Source organism: Aythya ferina (assembly GCF_964211825.1).
Source record: "Aythya ferina genome assembly, chromosome: 23".
NCBI classification, from domain to species: domain Eukaryota; kingdom Metazoa; phylum Chordata; class Aves; order Anseriformes; family Anatidae; genus Aythya; species Aythya ferina.
The window spans coordinates 6991065-7007630 of record NC_140321.1 but is presented as its reverse complement, the minus strand read 5'-3'; the positions used below and the strand labels follow the sequence as shown (position 1 = coordinate 7007630).

Below are 16566 nucleotides of genomic sequence, written 5' to 3'. Positions count from 1 at the left end.
GCAGTGTTAGGCTGGGCACGCAGGCTGCGCGGTGCCTGCCCCGGCCGGCGGGGCTGCCGCAGAGGTGCTGTTCATCAGAGCCCAGCGCCGGCCCCGGGGGAGCCGCAGTCCTCCGAGAAGGTGGCAGCCCCCACCCCAGCCCCTGCGCCCACCTGTGCCGGTGGTGGCACTGCCACCGTTGAGACGAAGCAACCCTGCTGCTGGCGATGACAAAAAGGGCTCGTGCCAAAGCTGCTGCGCACGGAGCCGGGGCGGAATGCACCGGGAAGGTGCCCACAAAGCCTCCGGAAAAGGGGTGATGTCTCCTGGGCTGCTGGGCTGGGGCATGGCCAAGCCCTGCACTAAGGACAAGGTGCAAGGACAAGGGTGCCAAGGAACCCCCCTGGTCAGGGGGACAGGGTCCAGGGCCGTGCTGATGCTGCTGCAGAGTGCCCAAGGTGGGGACTCAGGGGAGTGAAGTGACAAGGAACACGGTGACACTGGGACATCTGGGACTGTGCTAGCACGTGGCTTCTGGGCAGGGGACTTGGTGGCACCACCGAGGCTTCCAAGGCCACGGGGGACCTGTAGACACCCCCCCTGGAGGGGCCAGGAGCTGCCTGCCCGGCTGCTCGGGGCTGCGGGCGCACGGAGCCACACGGAGCCCTGTGCCTGGGGACGGTGCCAAGGGGAGCCCGGCCACAAGCACCCCAATTCTGCAGGCACCCATGAGGGGCTGAAACGCTCGCCAAGGGGATGCTGCTGGGCGAGGACAGCCTGGGGACATGCCACCACCACCCTGGGACCCTGTGGCAGTCGTGACAAACAGCACCAGTGCGTGGCTCCGACCCGGTGTGCCGGGGGGGCTGGGGCTGGGCTGGGCCCTCGTGCACCAGAGGCGCCCATTTTGCTCATCAGACCTTTGCGCAAATTGCACGAAATCCCCGCCGCCACTCGCCCCAGCTACGGCTCGAGGTAGCCGGGAACCCCCTCATGTCTGCCTGGCAGGGCGTATGGATCCAACAGAATGAGCAAAATCGGGTTTATTGGGTGGTTTGTTAACGACAGGCCCGGGGAAGGGGACTGAAACACAGAGCGGGTGGGGGAGGAGGACAGGACAGGGTGAAGCCGCTCGTGGTGCCCCCACGGCGGGGCCGGTGCGAGGAGAGTGGCAGGAGGGGAGGAGAGGAGCGGGATGGGGCTGGGGGGGGGGACACGGTCTGGCTGGGGGCACCTGGCCTCGTGCCCAAGGGAGCGGGACAGGCACCGCAAGCACTGGCCCCCCCCAAAAACACAGGAGCAAGTGGAATCCGGATGCGTGGAGGAGCCCCGGGGACAGGGATGGGGTCAGGGTCAGGGACAGGATCGGTGCTGGGCCAGAGGGGAGGCACAGTCCCATCCCACAGCTCTCCTCTTCCAGCTGCTGTGGTCCCCCCAACCCCATCTCCACGCTGCGGGTGCCCCGGTTCCCCCACCCTTGGGGTCCCCTCCTGGCTGCGGGGCGGGCTGAAGGCGCAGCGTGGTGCCGTGCCGCGGGGCTGCGGCTCTCCAGACCCCGTCTGTCTCATGAGAAGGGGTCCTGGCCAGCTCCCCCTCCTCACCGTGGCCAAATTCTCTGCAGGGAGGTCTCAGGATCCCCCGGGATCCCTGAGCCGGGCTCACCCCATCCGTCAGGGTGGCAGCAGCACCCAGGGCTGACACAGACGTCGCCTCCTGCTTCATCCTCACCACCCCTGAGGACAGCTTGTCCCCCTCAGCTCCGCACAGAGCTGCGGCCCCCTCCCCAGCAGCCCCCTCTGGCTGCCCCTCGCTGGGCCCGGGGGGCGCCGAGAGCCCCCTGCCTGCACCCACCCCGGTGGCGGGGGCCAGCACCCCGCATCCTGCCAGGCTCAGCCACAGGGGAGAGCGGTCACCGAGAGGGGCCGGAGCCGTGTGAGCCAACTCGGCTGGCGTGGTCGTCCCTGCTCCCTGCCCACCACCCGTAACACGGCCAGGGGCAAGCAGGGCTCGTGGCCACCCTGCCGCTGGGGAGCCTGCTCTAGAGATAGGCTACCTGCTGCTGTCCCTGGATCCGCATGTACTCCATCCGCTGCTTTATGTGCTTGCTTTTGTCGGGGCTGCCCTGCTGGCTCTGCTTCAGCCGGGACGCCGGGTTCACCATCTTCATGGCCGGGATGGAAACGCCCCCGCTCTGTCAGGACAGAGAATTTCGGGAGGCGAGGATTAAAACCAGCAGGTGAAAAGCCACACGAGCACAGCCTGCAGCCAGGCACCGCTGGCACGGAGCACACGGGGGCCACGCGGGACCCCACGGCCCCATCCCCACGGCCCCACCGTGCCGTCCCGCAGGGGACAGCCCTGCCGTGGCGCTGAGCACAGCCGAGGACAGGGACATGGGCTCCGTGTGCCGTGGTGAGCCCGGGGAGCAGGCAGGACTTACCGAGAGCTGCAAGGCAAACGGGGGGTTAGGGGCAGACACCGGGAGGCGGAGGGCAGGAGGACAGCACCCAGCTGGGGTGCAGAGCCCAGAGACGGGACAGGAGGCCACGTCAGGTGGAAGCAGATTCCAGGTGGAAACGGCGGCAGTGGGAATGGAGGTTTTTATTAACTATCGGCACAGGCTGAGGTACAGAGACTTGCGAGAGCAGCAGCAAGAGAAGCGTTACGTGTTGGCACGTCCCTAAGTGCGAGCAGATCCCCACAGCAGGTACCCAGAGCGGTGCCTGCGTGGGCACCCCAAAACCCCACATCACTGCTGCCCTGACTGCTCCATGCCAGCCTGGATCAGCTGCCCCTGGAGGCAAAAGCAGCCCCTCTGTGCTGCCCCAAAAACGTGCATGGGATGCCCAGGCTGTGCTGCTGCCAGGACAGAGCCCGCAGGTTATTTCCAGGGCTGGGTCAGTGGGATCGCTGCCTGCACTGGAAATCAGTCCCTGTCCTCCCTGCCTCACCGTGGGACCCCCTGTGCTCCTTCAGCCGGGACGTGGGGACTCCCACACCTCATGGGAATCCGGTTCCCATCTGTGTCACAGTTTGTATGGGTACGGGCAGGCGCTGGAGCTCAGTGCTCGCATCCAAGCTGCAGCAGCCCCGGGCTGTGCCCTGAGACCTCAGCCCCAGCTGAGCCAGCTCCGGCCGTGCTGCTGCTCCTAGCAAGCCCTGATCTGAGCTTTGCTTTGTGAGTGCCTGCACACGTGCCAGCCACAGCCATAAATCCACCTCGTAGCTCTGCTGCTCCTCTGCACGGCTCAGGGGGTGCAGCAGGGCCTGACAATAGGGGGAAATTGCAGCTACACCCACTTGGAAGGCCCATTCACCCAGCCGGAGCCCTGTAAAGGGACCGCCGGGTAAGTGGGAACCGGGGCTGAGATAATTGCTGCAAATGAAAAAGGAGATTCATTCACGAGCGCTGATTGTTAATAAAGGAGCAGGCTGACTTGTGAGTAGCTGAGGGCACTTTTCCCCCTCTTTTCCCAGCTATTCAGCGAGCCCAGTGGCTGCCACAGATTCCAGCAGAAACCAATTTGGACGGCTTCAGGGAGCCGGCGCTGTGATTTAATTAGGAGCAACATCTGCTGCTTCGCAGTGACACTTAAAATGCAGTTCCTCAGAAAAGTGCTTATGCGAAATGGAAAGGCGAGGAGCGCCGCGATGCCGCTCAGCTCCCCCAGCCCCTGCCGGCCCCGTGGCCGCTCGCTGCCGGGGCCAGCGCTGCCCTCGGGCATGCGGTGAGCACAGCACGGGGTGCACGGGGTGCACGGGGTGCCTGCCCCATCGCTGCCCTGCCTCCCTGCCCTGCAGCAGCTGCTGGGAGCTGCAGGAGCCGATGTCACCGCTCCCGGCTCACAGGGGCCGAGGTGGCAGCTCCAGCCCCAGCCCCAGCCCGGGCAGGGGGTCCCTGCCCCCTAACCCAGCACCAGCAGCACCAGCATCCCGAGCGTCCAGAGGGTGACTTGGCCCAGCTGGGAGGGAACCTGGAGCTCGTTGGCGTGTGCCTGGAGAGCTGCAGTGCTGTGCCAAGGCTGGCCCTGGAAGGGCCCCAGGGGAAGGCTCCTTTGCCAACTGCTTCTCCTAACGCTCTGCTGAGCCGACATCGCTGCGGGGCTCTGAGCTACAGCGGCCCCCCCACGGCACGGCCAGCTCCCACCGAGGTGACCGGTGCAGACCAAAGTTGGGTGCACCTGGAGCAGCCCCAACACCCGTGCAGAGCCAGGGCAGGGTGGTGGCAGTGCCGCTGGCACCCGCTGCCTTCACACGTCAGCCTCTGCTGTCTGCAGCCTCGCTCCAAGAGGAGTTTTGTGGAGGTAGAGTCACAGAGAGGGAGCAGGTAGAGGTGGAGGAAGAGAAGACGTCAGAGTGAATCCGAGGGCAGAGCACACCAAGAGGGAGAACAGAAAATAAACCTGAGGGCTGCTGAGGGGGAGCTGTGGCTTGGGCAGCAGAGGTGGCTTGGTCTGGCTCGGAGGCGAACTCTCAGGAGCATCCCCTTTGGGCTGGGTGAGGTCCAGGGCAGTCCCACTGTCACAGCCGCTGTGCTCGAGGTGCCCCGCACGCGCCTTCATCTCCTCGCTGCCGTCGGGCGCTGCTTGACCGAGCAGTCCTTTAGGGAATATAAATCCGGCCGCAGGGTGGCTGCTGATCTCGCTGATGGTCATTTCCAGCTCACGGATGGTTTCCTCGAGGCTATCCAGTCTCTGGTAGGTGCCTTTGTAGATCTCCTTGCTGCGCGGCGGCATGCTGTGCAGGGGGGGCACGTCCCCTTCGCTCCTTCCCCCAGGAGCGGGGCAGCAGAGCCCCTCCGCTGCCTTCCCACCTGCATCCTCCTCGCCTCCTCCTGCCCCAGCAGCCAGCCCCACGCTGTCCTGTCCCGGTGATGCTGCACACTGCTGAGGCCCTGGGGAAGCAGCGACCTGTCCCCGGGGGTGCCCAGCCTGGCACCATTCTCCCCCCTGGATGTGGTCACAGCCCGGGGGACGCCTGGCTTTTGGCACTGGCGAGCCGTCGCGGTGGTCCCTCCGCTTGCAAACCCCGTCGGAGCGTCCAGGAGGGACGGATGCCTCCTGTGTGCTCTGCCTGCCTCCTCCTCGGGGCTCTGCATCACTGGGGACGGCGCCGGGCCCTTGGCTGCCCGCCCCTGGGACAAGCGCTGTGTCTTCGGTCCCCCGATCCGCAGCCTGCCCTCGAGGGTGAGGAGGCTGCTCAGCCACAGGACCTCGCGATGCAGGCTGGCTGCTGCCTTCCTGCCTCCCGGCAGGGCTTGGAGCAGTGTCCTCTCCTTCTGCCCCCGTGGGCTGGCTCGCTCCTCGCTCTGGGGGAGACGGGACCTTGCTGTCTGCCGGAGGGAACCCGCCAGTCTCTCCCAGTGCGCGCTCACGGCCTCGGGATGGGGCACTCCGGGGCTGCGGGGCTGAGGCTGGAAGCCCCCCGGGCGTGGATGGAGACTTTCTGGGGGTGCCAGCAGACACTTGGCATCTCCCCCCTGCCTCAGGTGCCAGCTCCCCTCCGGCTCCTCCGCTGCCAGCTGGGTCCCCGTGCTCAGAGCAGCCCGTTGCCACCGGCACCTCGGGGTCGGTTTCGGGGGACGGCGGCGCGGACTCGCACTCGGTGAGCACAATCTGCGGGAGGGAGAACGCCCTGCTCCCCGGGGGGGCCGGGGCCACCGGCTCCTAGGTAGAGAATTCAGACAGATTAGGAGCCGGGGAGCGGCGCGGGCTGCCTGCTGGTGGAGGGAGCGGGCAGCTGCTCGGGGAGCACAGTTTTGGGTCCCCTCGTGCTGGTCCCTCCAGGCATCGCTGCAGTAAGGTGCTCGGATAGGAAGGGACACACTCGGCTCCCTGCCTGCCTGGCCGGGTCTGGGCGGCTGTGGCCTCCCATGGGTGTCCCCAGGCACGGAGTGACCACGTTTATGCTGTGCATAAGGCAACCTTCAGGGGGATGTCGGCAACAAGGGGCTAAAATCTTCAGCAAGACAGACTCGGTGCTGCTGCACCTCCCAAAGGTGTTTGAGAACCCGCCTGCCATGGTCCAGCTCAAATTTCTCTTGTACTGGTGTAAACTGGCACGACATGTGCAAGCGCAGAGCCTAGACCTGGAAAACCCCATCCAATCTCCCTGCACCTCTCCATCACTGTCCCAAGGGGGACGCAACGAGCCGAGCGGTGCCTGGGGGACCACAGCCCTGCAGGGAGGCAGCTGGAGCAGTGCTCTGGCAGAAGAGCTGCTCCTCAGCAGCTGCAGCAAAGGGGGGGCCCTGCTCCGCACCCCAATCCTACCCCGGGCAGCGGCTGCAGCCTCGCAGGGCTCAGTGCACAGCTGGCTCCAGCCCCTCCTGCTCTGCTCAGCAGCCCAGAAAATGGGGGGGGAGCTGGGGCCAAACCCAAGGGGCTCCCAGCAGCCTCCAGCCTCAGCCCCAGCCTTCACCTTCTGCCCGCATCGTGCGCACGGAGGGGGCTCTCCACGTCTCCATGAGCCACCGTCCACAGCCCCGCTTCGGTGCCACCCTCCCCACACGGTGCCGGGCCACCCGGGCACCCAGCGTGCCACGAGAGCGGGGAGCCCTCCTCGTGCCCTGCATGGTGGGGTGCTGGGGGGCCCTGCCTCTCCCCCGTCCACGTGGCTGTGGGATCCAACAGCCCCATGCTGTGCCGCAGAGGGGTTAGTGCTCGCCCCGGTGCCGTGTCAGTGCCGTACGCGCAGTGGCAGTGAGCGAGGGGGTGAAGAGAAGCCGTCAGTTGGTTAAGTCAAGAGGGGGAAGGAGCGGTGAGGTTAAGAAGAGGAGGGAGAGGCGGTGGTTAGAGTGCAGCCGGCCAGGAGGAGATGTCGGCAGGAGGGATGGGAGCTCGGGGCGAGCCGTTACCTTCCATCCTTCGGCTGCAACGGAGGCTCCATTGGGCCACATGGCTGCGTGCCCAGGGGAGGCGGCAGCCGCGAGCGGATCGTAACGGAGCTTGGGAATGAAAGGGGAGGCAGAGCTTCTCTGAAACACCTGGGGAGTCAAACACGAAGGGTTGGAGGAGGGAGGCTTGGGGCTGACAGGCACAGAGCCCCGCCGGGACGGGGGCTCAGCACTGCTGGCAGTGAGGGAGGCATCGGCTGCTCCCCGCTGGCGACGTGCCCCGGCCACGGAGCCCCCCCACATCTCACAACGCTTGCGCCCCCCGGGCAGGATGCGATTGCTCCATGCTGCCTGTCCCTGTGGCACTCCTGCTGGGGACGGGGTGAGGACGGGGACAGCCACCGCTGCGCTGCTGCTCGGGGGTCGCTCCTGGAGCTGCTCCTGCGGATGCCCAGGGGCATCGCCACCCAGCCCCCTCCCCGCCACGCTCACCTCCAGCTCCGCAATGATGCGGTCCTCGTCGTCGTCGTCCTTGATGGCAGAGGCGATGATGGGTGGGGTGGACGCGGGTCTGACCACCTCCGACACCGTCCGTCTCAGCTTCACCTGCGGCTTCTGGGTCTCCAGCTCCTCCGACTCGGCCTTCTGCGGGGGCGCGGGGCGGTGAGGGGCTGGGGCAGCCGAGGGGTGACCCAGCACCCTCCCCATGTCCCCCGCTCCCCACCTTCATAAATCCGGGCTCCTTCTTGCTGGTGACGATGACTTCGCCGCTGCGGGTCGTGGTCAGCCCGTGGGACGAGGGGAAGCTCCGGCGGGGAGGGGGAGGCGGCGGCGATTTGGAGGGTTTCTCGGTCCGGTACCGCGGCACCGTCAGCTCGTCTGGGCACAAACCATGCCGTGAGGGCATGAGACCTTCCCCTTCCCCTCCAGCACAGCACCCGAGGCTCCCCCCATGCCCTCCTGGCCACGAAGCTCCCTTAGGGCAGCGCTGCCCAGCCCGGGGGGGCACAATGGGGACAGCACGAGGGCACGGCCAGCGCACGCAGGGACAGAGAGCTCGGTGCCGAAAGCAGAGCCGACACCAAGCCCTGCCCCAATGCCTGCCCCGGGATCCTGCATGTACCCCAGCCCAGGACCCTGTGGGTGACCCCAGCTCCCCGTGCCGTACCTGAGCCCCTGCGGCCGTTGGGGTCAGCTTTGCCTGCGGACTTCTGTGCGTGCTGCGGCTTGGAGGGCTTGTGCTCGGGCGTGGACGCGGCGCTGCTGCTGCCCGTGGCCTGCTTGTGCTTGGCAGCGAAGTCCAGGTCGGGGATGGCCTTCATGAGCTCTGCCTGCGTCTCCTCCAGCAGGCGGTTGATGTCCTTGGCGCTGTACTGGGTCAGCGCCGCCCGCTTCTCCTCCCAGTCCCTCTCGGCAGCCTGCGACAGCCGGCACAGCCCCTGCAGCCCGGCAGCTCCCCATCGCCCACCCTGCCCCACCACCTCCCCATCACCTGGGGTCTCCCACGGCTCCGTGGCACGCTGGGGGTCCCTGATCTCAGGGACTGCCCAGCTCCTGGAGCTCCCCACCTTTGGGATGCCCCCTCAGCTACAGAGCCATCGAGAAGGATGTGCTCGGCTCCCGTTCCCAGTTTTAGCCGTGGGGGAGCTCCGTCAGGGTTTGACCCTTCAGAGGAGCCCCCCGGCTGTGGGTATTGTTCAGACAGCTCAGAAGGATCCTGCCCCATGTCCTTACCTCCACGGACACGGCTTTGTCTGCGCTCTTCTTGCTGGGAGTCTCCGGACCCGTCTGGGTCTTGGCAGGCACCATCTCCGGAGCTCGGGAAGGGTTATTGCTCTTGGAGGGGTGGGTCTGGGTCTGGGGGGGGCTGTGCCCGAAGCTGGGCATGCCCAGGGTCTCGGTGGCAGCCGTCAGGTGGTGGAGGCTCACCGGGGGGCTGGTGGGCATCTCCAGCTCCAGCCCTTTGCTGAAGTCCGTCTCGGGGGCCATCTTCTTGGGGGACTGGCTGAGGGTGTTGGGGGGGGTCCACACGCCCTCGTCCACTTGCCTGCAGGGGACAGAGGGAAGGGGCTGGGTCACTGCAGCCCCTGCAAGCGGCTCCGCCAAGACCCTTGCTCGGTGTTTGTGTTCCACGGCTGAGACCCCTGAGAGCTGGGAAGAGCTGGAGACGAGCCCCAGCCTCCCTCGGCAGGGCGCATCAGCAGCTCCTCCACCTGCCTTTCCCTTGGCACGAAGCTTGGAAGAAATTGGATCCCTCCAAGTTCTGCCCCTCTGTCAGGTCTGGCTGAAATTGCCCTCTGGATTCAGAAGTTATTAGGAAAGGGGAATGACAGGCGGGCAGATTCGTGCGCCGTGTGATCAGACGAGCTCATTTCCATAGAAAACCAGGCTAGAAATGAGCCTGGGGCGAGCCCCGCTGGCGGAGCGCTCCTCGAGCCTGGCCAAGTTGTAAGCTCTCGTGAAAGGTTCTGTAATCAGAGCAGGCAGGTGGGCGCAGCCTGCCTCCGCCACTGGATCGGGGGGAGGATTTTCTCCATCAGAAGAGTTTTCTGTTCCTCGGGAAAGAGATTTCTGACCACATCAAGCGTTCCCATTGCATGCAGATGTATGACCAATGTTTTTCAGGGTGGCAAGGAAAGATTGGTTTTGAAAGAGGGGTTCCCACGTACGCCCCGAGAAGGACCGAGGGCGTCTTTTAATTCCTTAGCAGAAAAAATGAACCTTTTTATAATGTCTCTGGGAATTCTGACCCCTAACTTAGAGAGGACACTGGCACACAGGTGGGGGACACAGGAGCATCCGAAGGGCCCTGCTGTGTCCTCCGAGGTGCATACAACCCCCTGCCTGCAGGGGAAGGACCGTGGGGCTGCAAGGAGGACGTGGAGCAGGGGCTGCGGGGCAGGGGCTGGGCTGGGGGCTCGGCAGGAGGGCGCAGCGCTCACCGGCGGATCTGGGCGAGGGTGTCCGTCACTGTCTTGCAGCGCTTGAGCAGCCCGTCCAGGCGGTTGGGCTCCTCCTTGAGGAACTTGACGGCTTCCACCTCCACCCGCAGCACCACCCGCATCTTGCTCTGCAGGCTGGGGAACTGGGCTGTGGGGGGAGAGGGGGGTCAGGGGGCACTGCAGGGGACCCCACACCCACTGAGACCACCGCAGTCACCGTGTCCAGATGGACAGGTCCCGGGGAGCCCAGGCTGTTGTCTCTCCACCTCCCCATGCCCCTTATCCCTCCCTGTCTCTCGCAGGCACCGGTCCCAACCTCTGGGAGCTGCAGTTTGCAGCCCTGGGCACAGACCCTGCCCTGGAGCCAGAGCTTGGTCACCGGGACCCTGCAGGCTTGGTGGCAGGGGACACAGAGCAGGTCGTTCCTGGCTGCCCACCCCTGCTCCGCGCACTTGTCCCGGCTGCTCAGCATCAGCCGATTTCCCTGCAGGACAGGGGAGCTGCTCCCAGCTCTGCCCCGTGCCCCCAGGCCCTCCCCACGTCCCCGCTGTGTCCCCACCATGTCCCAGCCTCTTGCAGCCTCAGTGACTTCTGCCAAGTCCCCGCTCCGTCTGCCCGCGCCGTGGCACGCAGGAGCGCTGCCACTTCGGATCGAGGCGCAGGGCGTCTGCTGGGGGACGGCAGGGTGGGGACAGCCGGGGACAGGAGACTGCAGGAGCAGCAAAATCGCTGCAGTGCGTGCAGGGGGGCGAGAGCAACGTCCCCTGGGGCAGCAGGGTGAAGCATGTGGGAGCTGGCAGAGGGACTCGGGATGACTTTGGCACCGGCAGAGCACCAGGGACGCGTCCCTGGGAGCAGCACAGAGCAGGAGCACGGGGCACAGCCCTTGCACCTGGGCAGCCTGCAGGACACACGATGCTGCCCTGCACGGACACTGGGGGAAGGCTGTCCTGGGGCATGGGCATGCCACGTACAGCAGAACGGGCTCCAAAGATGCATTTAGCCAGACCTGGAGCCACGCAGCAGCACCAATGGGGGCTGACAGCATCCTTCCCCTCCCCAGCACCCGGCCCCTTCCTCACCCTTGAGGTCTGTCAGCGTCTCCCCCAGCTGCTTGAGCACCACGGCCTTCTCCTCCAGCTCCTGCACGGGGATGAGCCGGTGGTTGTGGGCCAGGTCCTTCTGGATCTTCTCCACTGACTTCTCCAGGTCACTGCGAGCACAAAGCAGGGCCCGGGGTGTCACTGCTGTGCCAGGACGCTGGAGACCCCAGGGAGGAGCTGGTGGCCATGGGCAGGTCCCCACGGGACAGGGGGAGCGGTGTCCTCCCTCCCACGCTGGGCACACGGTCCGGGATGGGGCTGGCACCACGCGGTGCCTCTGTTTTACACCAGCAGAGGATGCAGCCCGGGGTGTGTGTGGGGTGGGATCAGGGCACCAGGACACCCCCCCGCGTGCTCACTTCAGCTGCTGGGTGATGAGCTCCTCCTCGTTGAGGTACCGGAGCCGCTCCTCTTCCACCAGGCTGCGCTGGCGCTGCAGGGGGTCCTCGTGCTTGCGCATGGTGTCGGTCACCCGCACGCTGATCTCCGTCTCCGTCCTCCGCAGCATCGTCTTCACCGTCTCCTGGTTCTGCAGCTGGTTGGGGGGCGAGGGAGGGGGTCAGGCTGCTGGCTGGGCAAGCTGCCCCGCAAGAAGGTGGCCAGGAAAGGGGGGATTTTTGCGCTCCTGGGCTGGAGCCTCCCGGCCAGAGCTGGGCAGGGTGGGGGGGCCCCCCTCCATGTACCCACCTGCAGCTTCTTGAGCTGCTGCAGCTGGTTGCGGAGGTCGCTGGCGTTCTGCTGCAGGTCGTGGAGGTGCAGCTGCATGTGCAGGCGGGTGATGGCCGTGGGCTGCCCCGCTGGCGTGCTGGTGGCAGAGGGCGGCGGGGGCGCGGGCACCGGGGTCCCCATGCCGCTGCGGCTGGTGGCTGCAGGGGGCAAGCAGCAGCTGCTGAGGGAAGGCACCACCCGGTCCCAGCGGGGTTTTACTGGGAAACCCTCTCCTTCCCCACTCTGTTCCAGTCCAGCACTGCCCCTGCCTGGCCTCCAAAGCTGCCATCAGCTCTGTCTCCACGCTGGCACCAAGGTGAGCCCAGATCGGAGCTGCCCCTTGGCAGGATGGGACCCCCCCTCCCCAGGTTCTGGCATGGGATGGGGCTGCAGCAGCACAGCTCCTGGGGCCAGGGACCCACGGCAGCCCCAGGACATGGGGGGCACTGTGGGGGGTGGCTCTGCTGCTCCCCCCTGCCACTTACACGCTGACGGGGGGGTCCCACCGTTGGTGGCTTCTGTCTTCTCACTGCAACGAAAGAGAGGAGGGGGTGAGCGCGGATCAGGCACCTCCGCCCTCTCCAGCACTTTGCCTGGAGGAGGCCCCCCCGGGTCCACGCCTGCCCCCCCTGCCCCTTACCTGGGGGTCTCCGCCTCGGAGCCACGGAGCAGCGCGCTCTGCACCAGCCCGGTGAGGCTGGCGATCTGCTTCTCCATCGCCTCCATCCGCTCCCTGGGAGGGAGGCAGGGGGTGAGGAGGGGGCACGGCACCGCGGACCCCCCCATGGCACGGCTTGTCCTGGCCTCACCCGCGCTCACCCACCCGCTGCTGGGGTCCGTGCAGGTCCCGGGGGGGGGCACAGGGGGCACAGTGCAGCCGTCACCTGCCGTACCCAACCCCTTTGCTCTCTCCCGCTGCCCCCAGGTGGCTCCCCCAGCCCCGCACAGCTCGGTGCTCATCGCCCACCCCAGTGCTTCTACTGGGATGGACTGGGACAAACTTGGCCCTGCTCCGCCTCAGCTCCCCGCCTGCATCCTGGTGACCTGCAAGCGGAGCCCCCTTTCCACGGGGATGCTCCCCCCGTGCCCTTCCTCACCTCGTCTCTGTATCCTTGGCTGGCACCGGGGAGCTGAACCCCGAGAGCGGGCGGTCGCCGGGGCCGGGGAAGAGCTCGGGGGGCCCCGAGGCACTGGGGTTGCGGGGTTTGCTGACGGGGCTCTCCATGAAGACAGAGGAGCAGGAGTCCTTGCGGAAGGACTGGCGGACGGGCGAGGAGCGGCTGGGCGGCCCCGAGTAGGGGCTGTGGGGGCTCTGCCCCGGCTGCACGTCCACCAGGCGGCCGTCGGACATCTTCTGCGGGGACGAGGGGGGCATTCGGAAGCCCAGGCCGGGGCCGTACGTGTCGCTGTAGATCTGCGCGTTGGGCTTGTAGAGCCCGTCCTCCAGCTCCGTCTGCAAGGCGGCCGCCGAGTAGGTGCTGAGGGAGCGAACGGAGCCCCGCTTGTAGAGCCCCCCCGAGTAGCCGAAAGGGTCCCCCATGCCGGCCAGGGACTGGGTGGAGGTGATGCTGAGCCGGCCCTCGTGCACCATGCCGTAAGGATCGGCGTACAGCCCCTCGTTCTTCACCAGCACCATGTTCTTCCCGGCCAGGTCCTCGTCCGGCTTCACGTCGCGGCGCTCCAGGATGGCGCTGGGGCTGGGCGAGACGCCCGGCGCGGGCGGCAGGTTGGAGAGGCGCTCGCCGTGGTGGACGGGGCTGCCGGCGTAGGAGGGCGGGCGGCCCCCGCTGTAGGACATGCGGGAGCGGGACGGGGACGAGGACTGCAGCACGGGCGGAGGGGAGCCGGAGGCCAGGTGGGAGGCCGGGGACATGTTGTTCAGCCGGCGGGTGGGAGATGACTCCCGGGAGGTGTAGACCATCTCCCGCTGTGGAAAGGGGCAGGGGTCGTCAGCACGGCGTCCCTGTGCCCTTTTGGGGCCCTTCCCTGTCCCAGCCCCTGCCCCATCCCAGTTCCTGCCCTGGTGTCCCCCCTCCAAGGACCGGGAGCTGCAGCTCGCCCGTCTTCACCTGGCCTTGGCAAACAGCAGCTCCCTCCTTCCCATCCCCGGGAGCAGGATGATTTATTCTGATGAATCCCCGAATTATCATGTTTATCACCCCCCTGTCAGGCCCCAAACATCCATTCTTTTAAGGCAACACTTAACAATGCCGGGACCGGGGAAGAGGAATGGCAGTCATTACTCCTTCCACAAACACAAAGCAATTACCCGGCCCTCCATCTCCATCACTTTCCTTCTTCCAGAGCCCAGCCCCGCACCCCGGGGCTCAGCCCTGCCCCGGGCACCCAGCCCCTTACCCTCAGGTCGCCGTTGGTGATGTGGGAGGCTGGGAAGGAGGTGTAGAGCGGCTCTTTCCGGTAGATTTTAATGATGCTCCTGTCCTGGATATCACTGCAAGCAGAGGCAGAGCCGTGAGCCGGCACCCTGCGAGCACCGGCAGCCTCCCGGCCCCGGCACTGCACCCACGCCCCCCCTGCTGCTCGCAGACTACTAATGGCTCCGTTTTAACACCCTCAAAGAAGCAGAAATCAATGTCAGGGATCCCCTGAGAGAAGCCAGGTCAAGGTCTGCAGCACCAGGGGCTGGTTTAGCTCAGTAGGGATGAGCAAGCGTTGCCTGCCGCGGTCCCTTTTGAAGGCGTTCACCCCCCACCAGCCCTTTGTTTCCTCCCCCATTTTCAAGGAAATCCTTCCCCGTTGCAAGAGCCTTTCCATCCCTGCTGGAAAGGGAGACACCGGACTACGACCGCAGGCAGCGAGGCTGCCGACATCAGCTTGCCTCCGAGATGGATGAAAAATGCAAACTGATGTGCTCAGCACCCCGTGCCAGGAGCGAGCGAGGAGGGTTTGTGCAAGGAGGAAGGCTGGGGGGCTGCTGCTCCCTGCCCGGGTTCCTGAGCTCCCCCCGTGTGTGTGTGCCCCTCACCGGACATCCTCCAGCTCGTAGAAGACGTTGCGCGACTCGTCCTTGATGAGGATGGCAGTGTTGGGGGACTTCAGCATCCCCATGGTGAGCTTCTGGGGGAACATGTGGACGATGAGGGCGTGCAGGGTGTCCATGCTGCTGATCTCGTGGGTGATGTGGACGCGCCTCGTCTCGTCCCCAAACTGCAGGAACAGGACCCCTGGAAGCAGAGCACCCCGATGCCATGCTGGTGACGTGCCACGGGCAGGATTTGTGCCCCGGGTGCCTCCCCAAGCCCCGGGGCAGCTCGTCCCCGACCCCCGCAGTGCCGGTACCTGGCGAGCGCAGCTTGGTCTGGCTGGTGGAGCGGGACAGGGGCAGGCTCTGCCGGAACCGATTCATCCTGTTGAAGCCCAGGGGCAGCTCCGCTTCCGACATGGTTTCCAGCGATTCGGCCGAGGCGAAGGAGAGCTTGGCTTGGTCGGCCAGGCCAGGCTGGGAACCCTGCGAGTGCCGGGAGCTCCTGGTCTGCAAGGGGACAGCGGGGAGGTGAGGGGAGCGGGGTGCCCGGCCCCATGCCCCTCCACTCCCCAGGAGCCTCATGCAGGATGCCGGTGAGGCTGAGCCATATCTGGGGGTGCTCAGCCCCCTCCCAGTTGGACCCACGGGCACAGCACCGGGCTCAGCACCCCGTCCACCCACTGCCCCAGGTTGGACACCCAGGCGTGCCCCTCGGTGCCTGCAGCCCCCTGCCCATGTTTCCCACTTGAGGCTCGCAGCACTCCGCGTCCCGAAGCCTCCCAGCACCATCCCAGGCACCTTCGAGTTCCTCCAGCAGCAACCCACTCGAAATAAAAGCAGCGATCGCTGGCTGGCAGCAGAGCCAGGGCTTGCATGCGAGCACTGGAATAACCTTAGCAATTACAGGAGGTTACACATCCATTACGCCAATGAACCAGCTCCCGGGAAACATAAATGCCTGGCTTATTCTGGAAGCAAAGCAGCGGCAAGGTTTATGGCTGCCTGAGCTGGGGGAAAGTAATGGGTTTGGGTTTACAGCAGTGAAAATTTAATATGCCAGGAGTCCAATTTCACATGGCCAAGCATATATCCCTGCATGAAATTCAGGCTACAGACATGGGCTTTCTGTACAAATGTCCTTACGTCCTGTATGGGGGCTCTGTGCATGTGGACAGGATGGTGCCTGCCAGGTGGAGGTCAGCACACTGACACCCAGTAGCACCCAGTGACACCCAGTGGCACCCAGGGGCACCCACCCAGTGACCCTCCTGGAATTGCAGCAGCCACGGCTGGAGCTGCTCCTGCCCCTTCCAGGCTCGGGGTGAAGTGGGGGGCAATTTATGGGGTGGCCCCCGCAGCAGGCAGAAGGGGACTTTGCGCAGGATAAACTCACTGAGCAGCGGTGCCAGGGCACAGCCGTGCCCAGGGGCTGCATCCACCCCGTCCACAGCTGAGCCAGGGGTCGGACAGGCAGACAGACGGATGGACAGACAGACAGACACTGTGTGAGCAGGTCCGGGTCCCGCAGGTGCCCACCCACACGGCGGAGCACACGCTGCCTGTCAGCGCCCGGGCTGCAGGCCCTGATTTTCCAGACACACGTTGAACGTGGGCAAATCAAACAGAGAGAACAAACAGCTCCCGGGGTGTGGAAAAGGCGGCGTGGAAGGGACAACAGCTCTATTTTAAGACCAAAAAGAAAAATCAATATGAAATGATAACAGCCATCACCGTCATTTAAATCAGACATTAATTGGAGGATTTAATTAATCCTGTGGGGCGGGGTTTTCCAGGACGTGAAATGTTCTCGCTGCAGCTAATTGCTGGAAAATTGACTGCTTAGTTTTGCTGTTGTTGTCTCAGCGCGGGGCTCGCAGGCAGTGCAGATGCTGAAATTCTTCCATCGGGGGGGATCCCAGGTGGGATCCCACCCCCGGCCAGCGCCCTGCCCCCGGTACGTGTTCGGTCTGGAGAAAAGAATCATTAAAAAATGGATTTCATCCGGGGGGGGTC

The 16566-nt window shown here is 65.6% G+C and overlaps 1 protein-coding gene across 3 annotated transcripts in view; it reads right to left on the bottom strand.

Annotated features, from left to right (window-relative positions):
• SRCIN1 (SRC kinase signaling inhibitor 1) overlaps positions 1-16566 on the bottom strand; it is a 46465-nt gene that overhangs the window by 936 nt on the left and 28963 nt on the right. Inside the window, exons 5-21 of one of the 3 annotated variants that reach the window (XM_084496545.1) lie at positions 14868-15060; positions 14554-14752; positions 13926-14019; positions 12665-13494; positions 12208-12300; positions 12053-12096; positions 11547-11725; positions 11219-11394; positions 10839-10969; positions 9757-9904; positions 8549-8861; positions 7983-8232; positions 7539-7693; positions 7307-7459; positions 6836-6964; positions 4383-5645; positions 2033-2170 (exon numbers count right to left, since the gene is read on the bottom strand). In XM_084496545.1, coding sequence (XP_084352671.1) covers positions 2033-2170; positions 4383-5645; positions 6836-6964; positions 7307-7459; positions 7539-7693; positions 7983-8232; positions 8549-8861; positions 9757-9904; positions 10839-10969; positions 11219-11394; positions 11547-11725; positions 12053-12096; positions 12208-12300; positions 12665-13494; positions 13926-14019; positions 14554-14752; positions 14868-15060 — 4488 coding nt within the window. The remainder of the gene's footprint in view (positions 1-2032; positions 2171-4382; positions 5646-6835; positions 6965-7306; positions 7460-7538; positions 7694-7982; positions 8233-8548; positions 8862-9756; positions 9905-10838; positions 10970-11218; positions 11395-11546; positions 11726-12052; positions 12097-12207; positions 12301-12664; positions 13495-13925; positions 14020-14553; positions 14753-14867; positions 15061-16566) is intronic. The other 2 variants (XM_084496546.1, XM_084496547.1) reach the window with 2 other exon arrangements.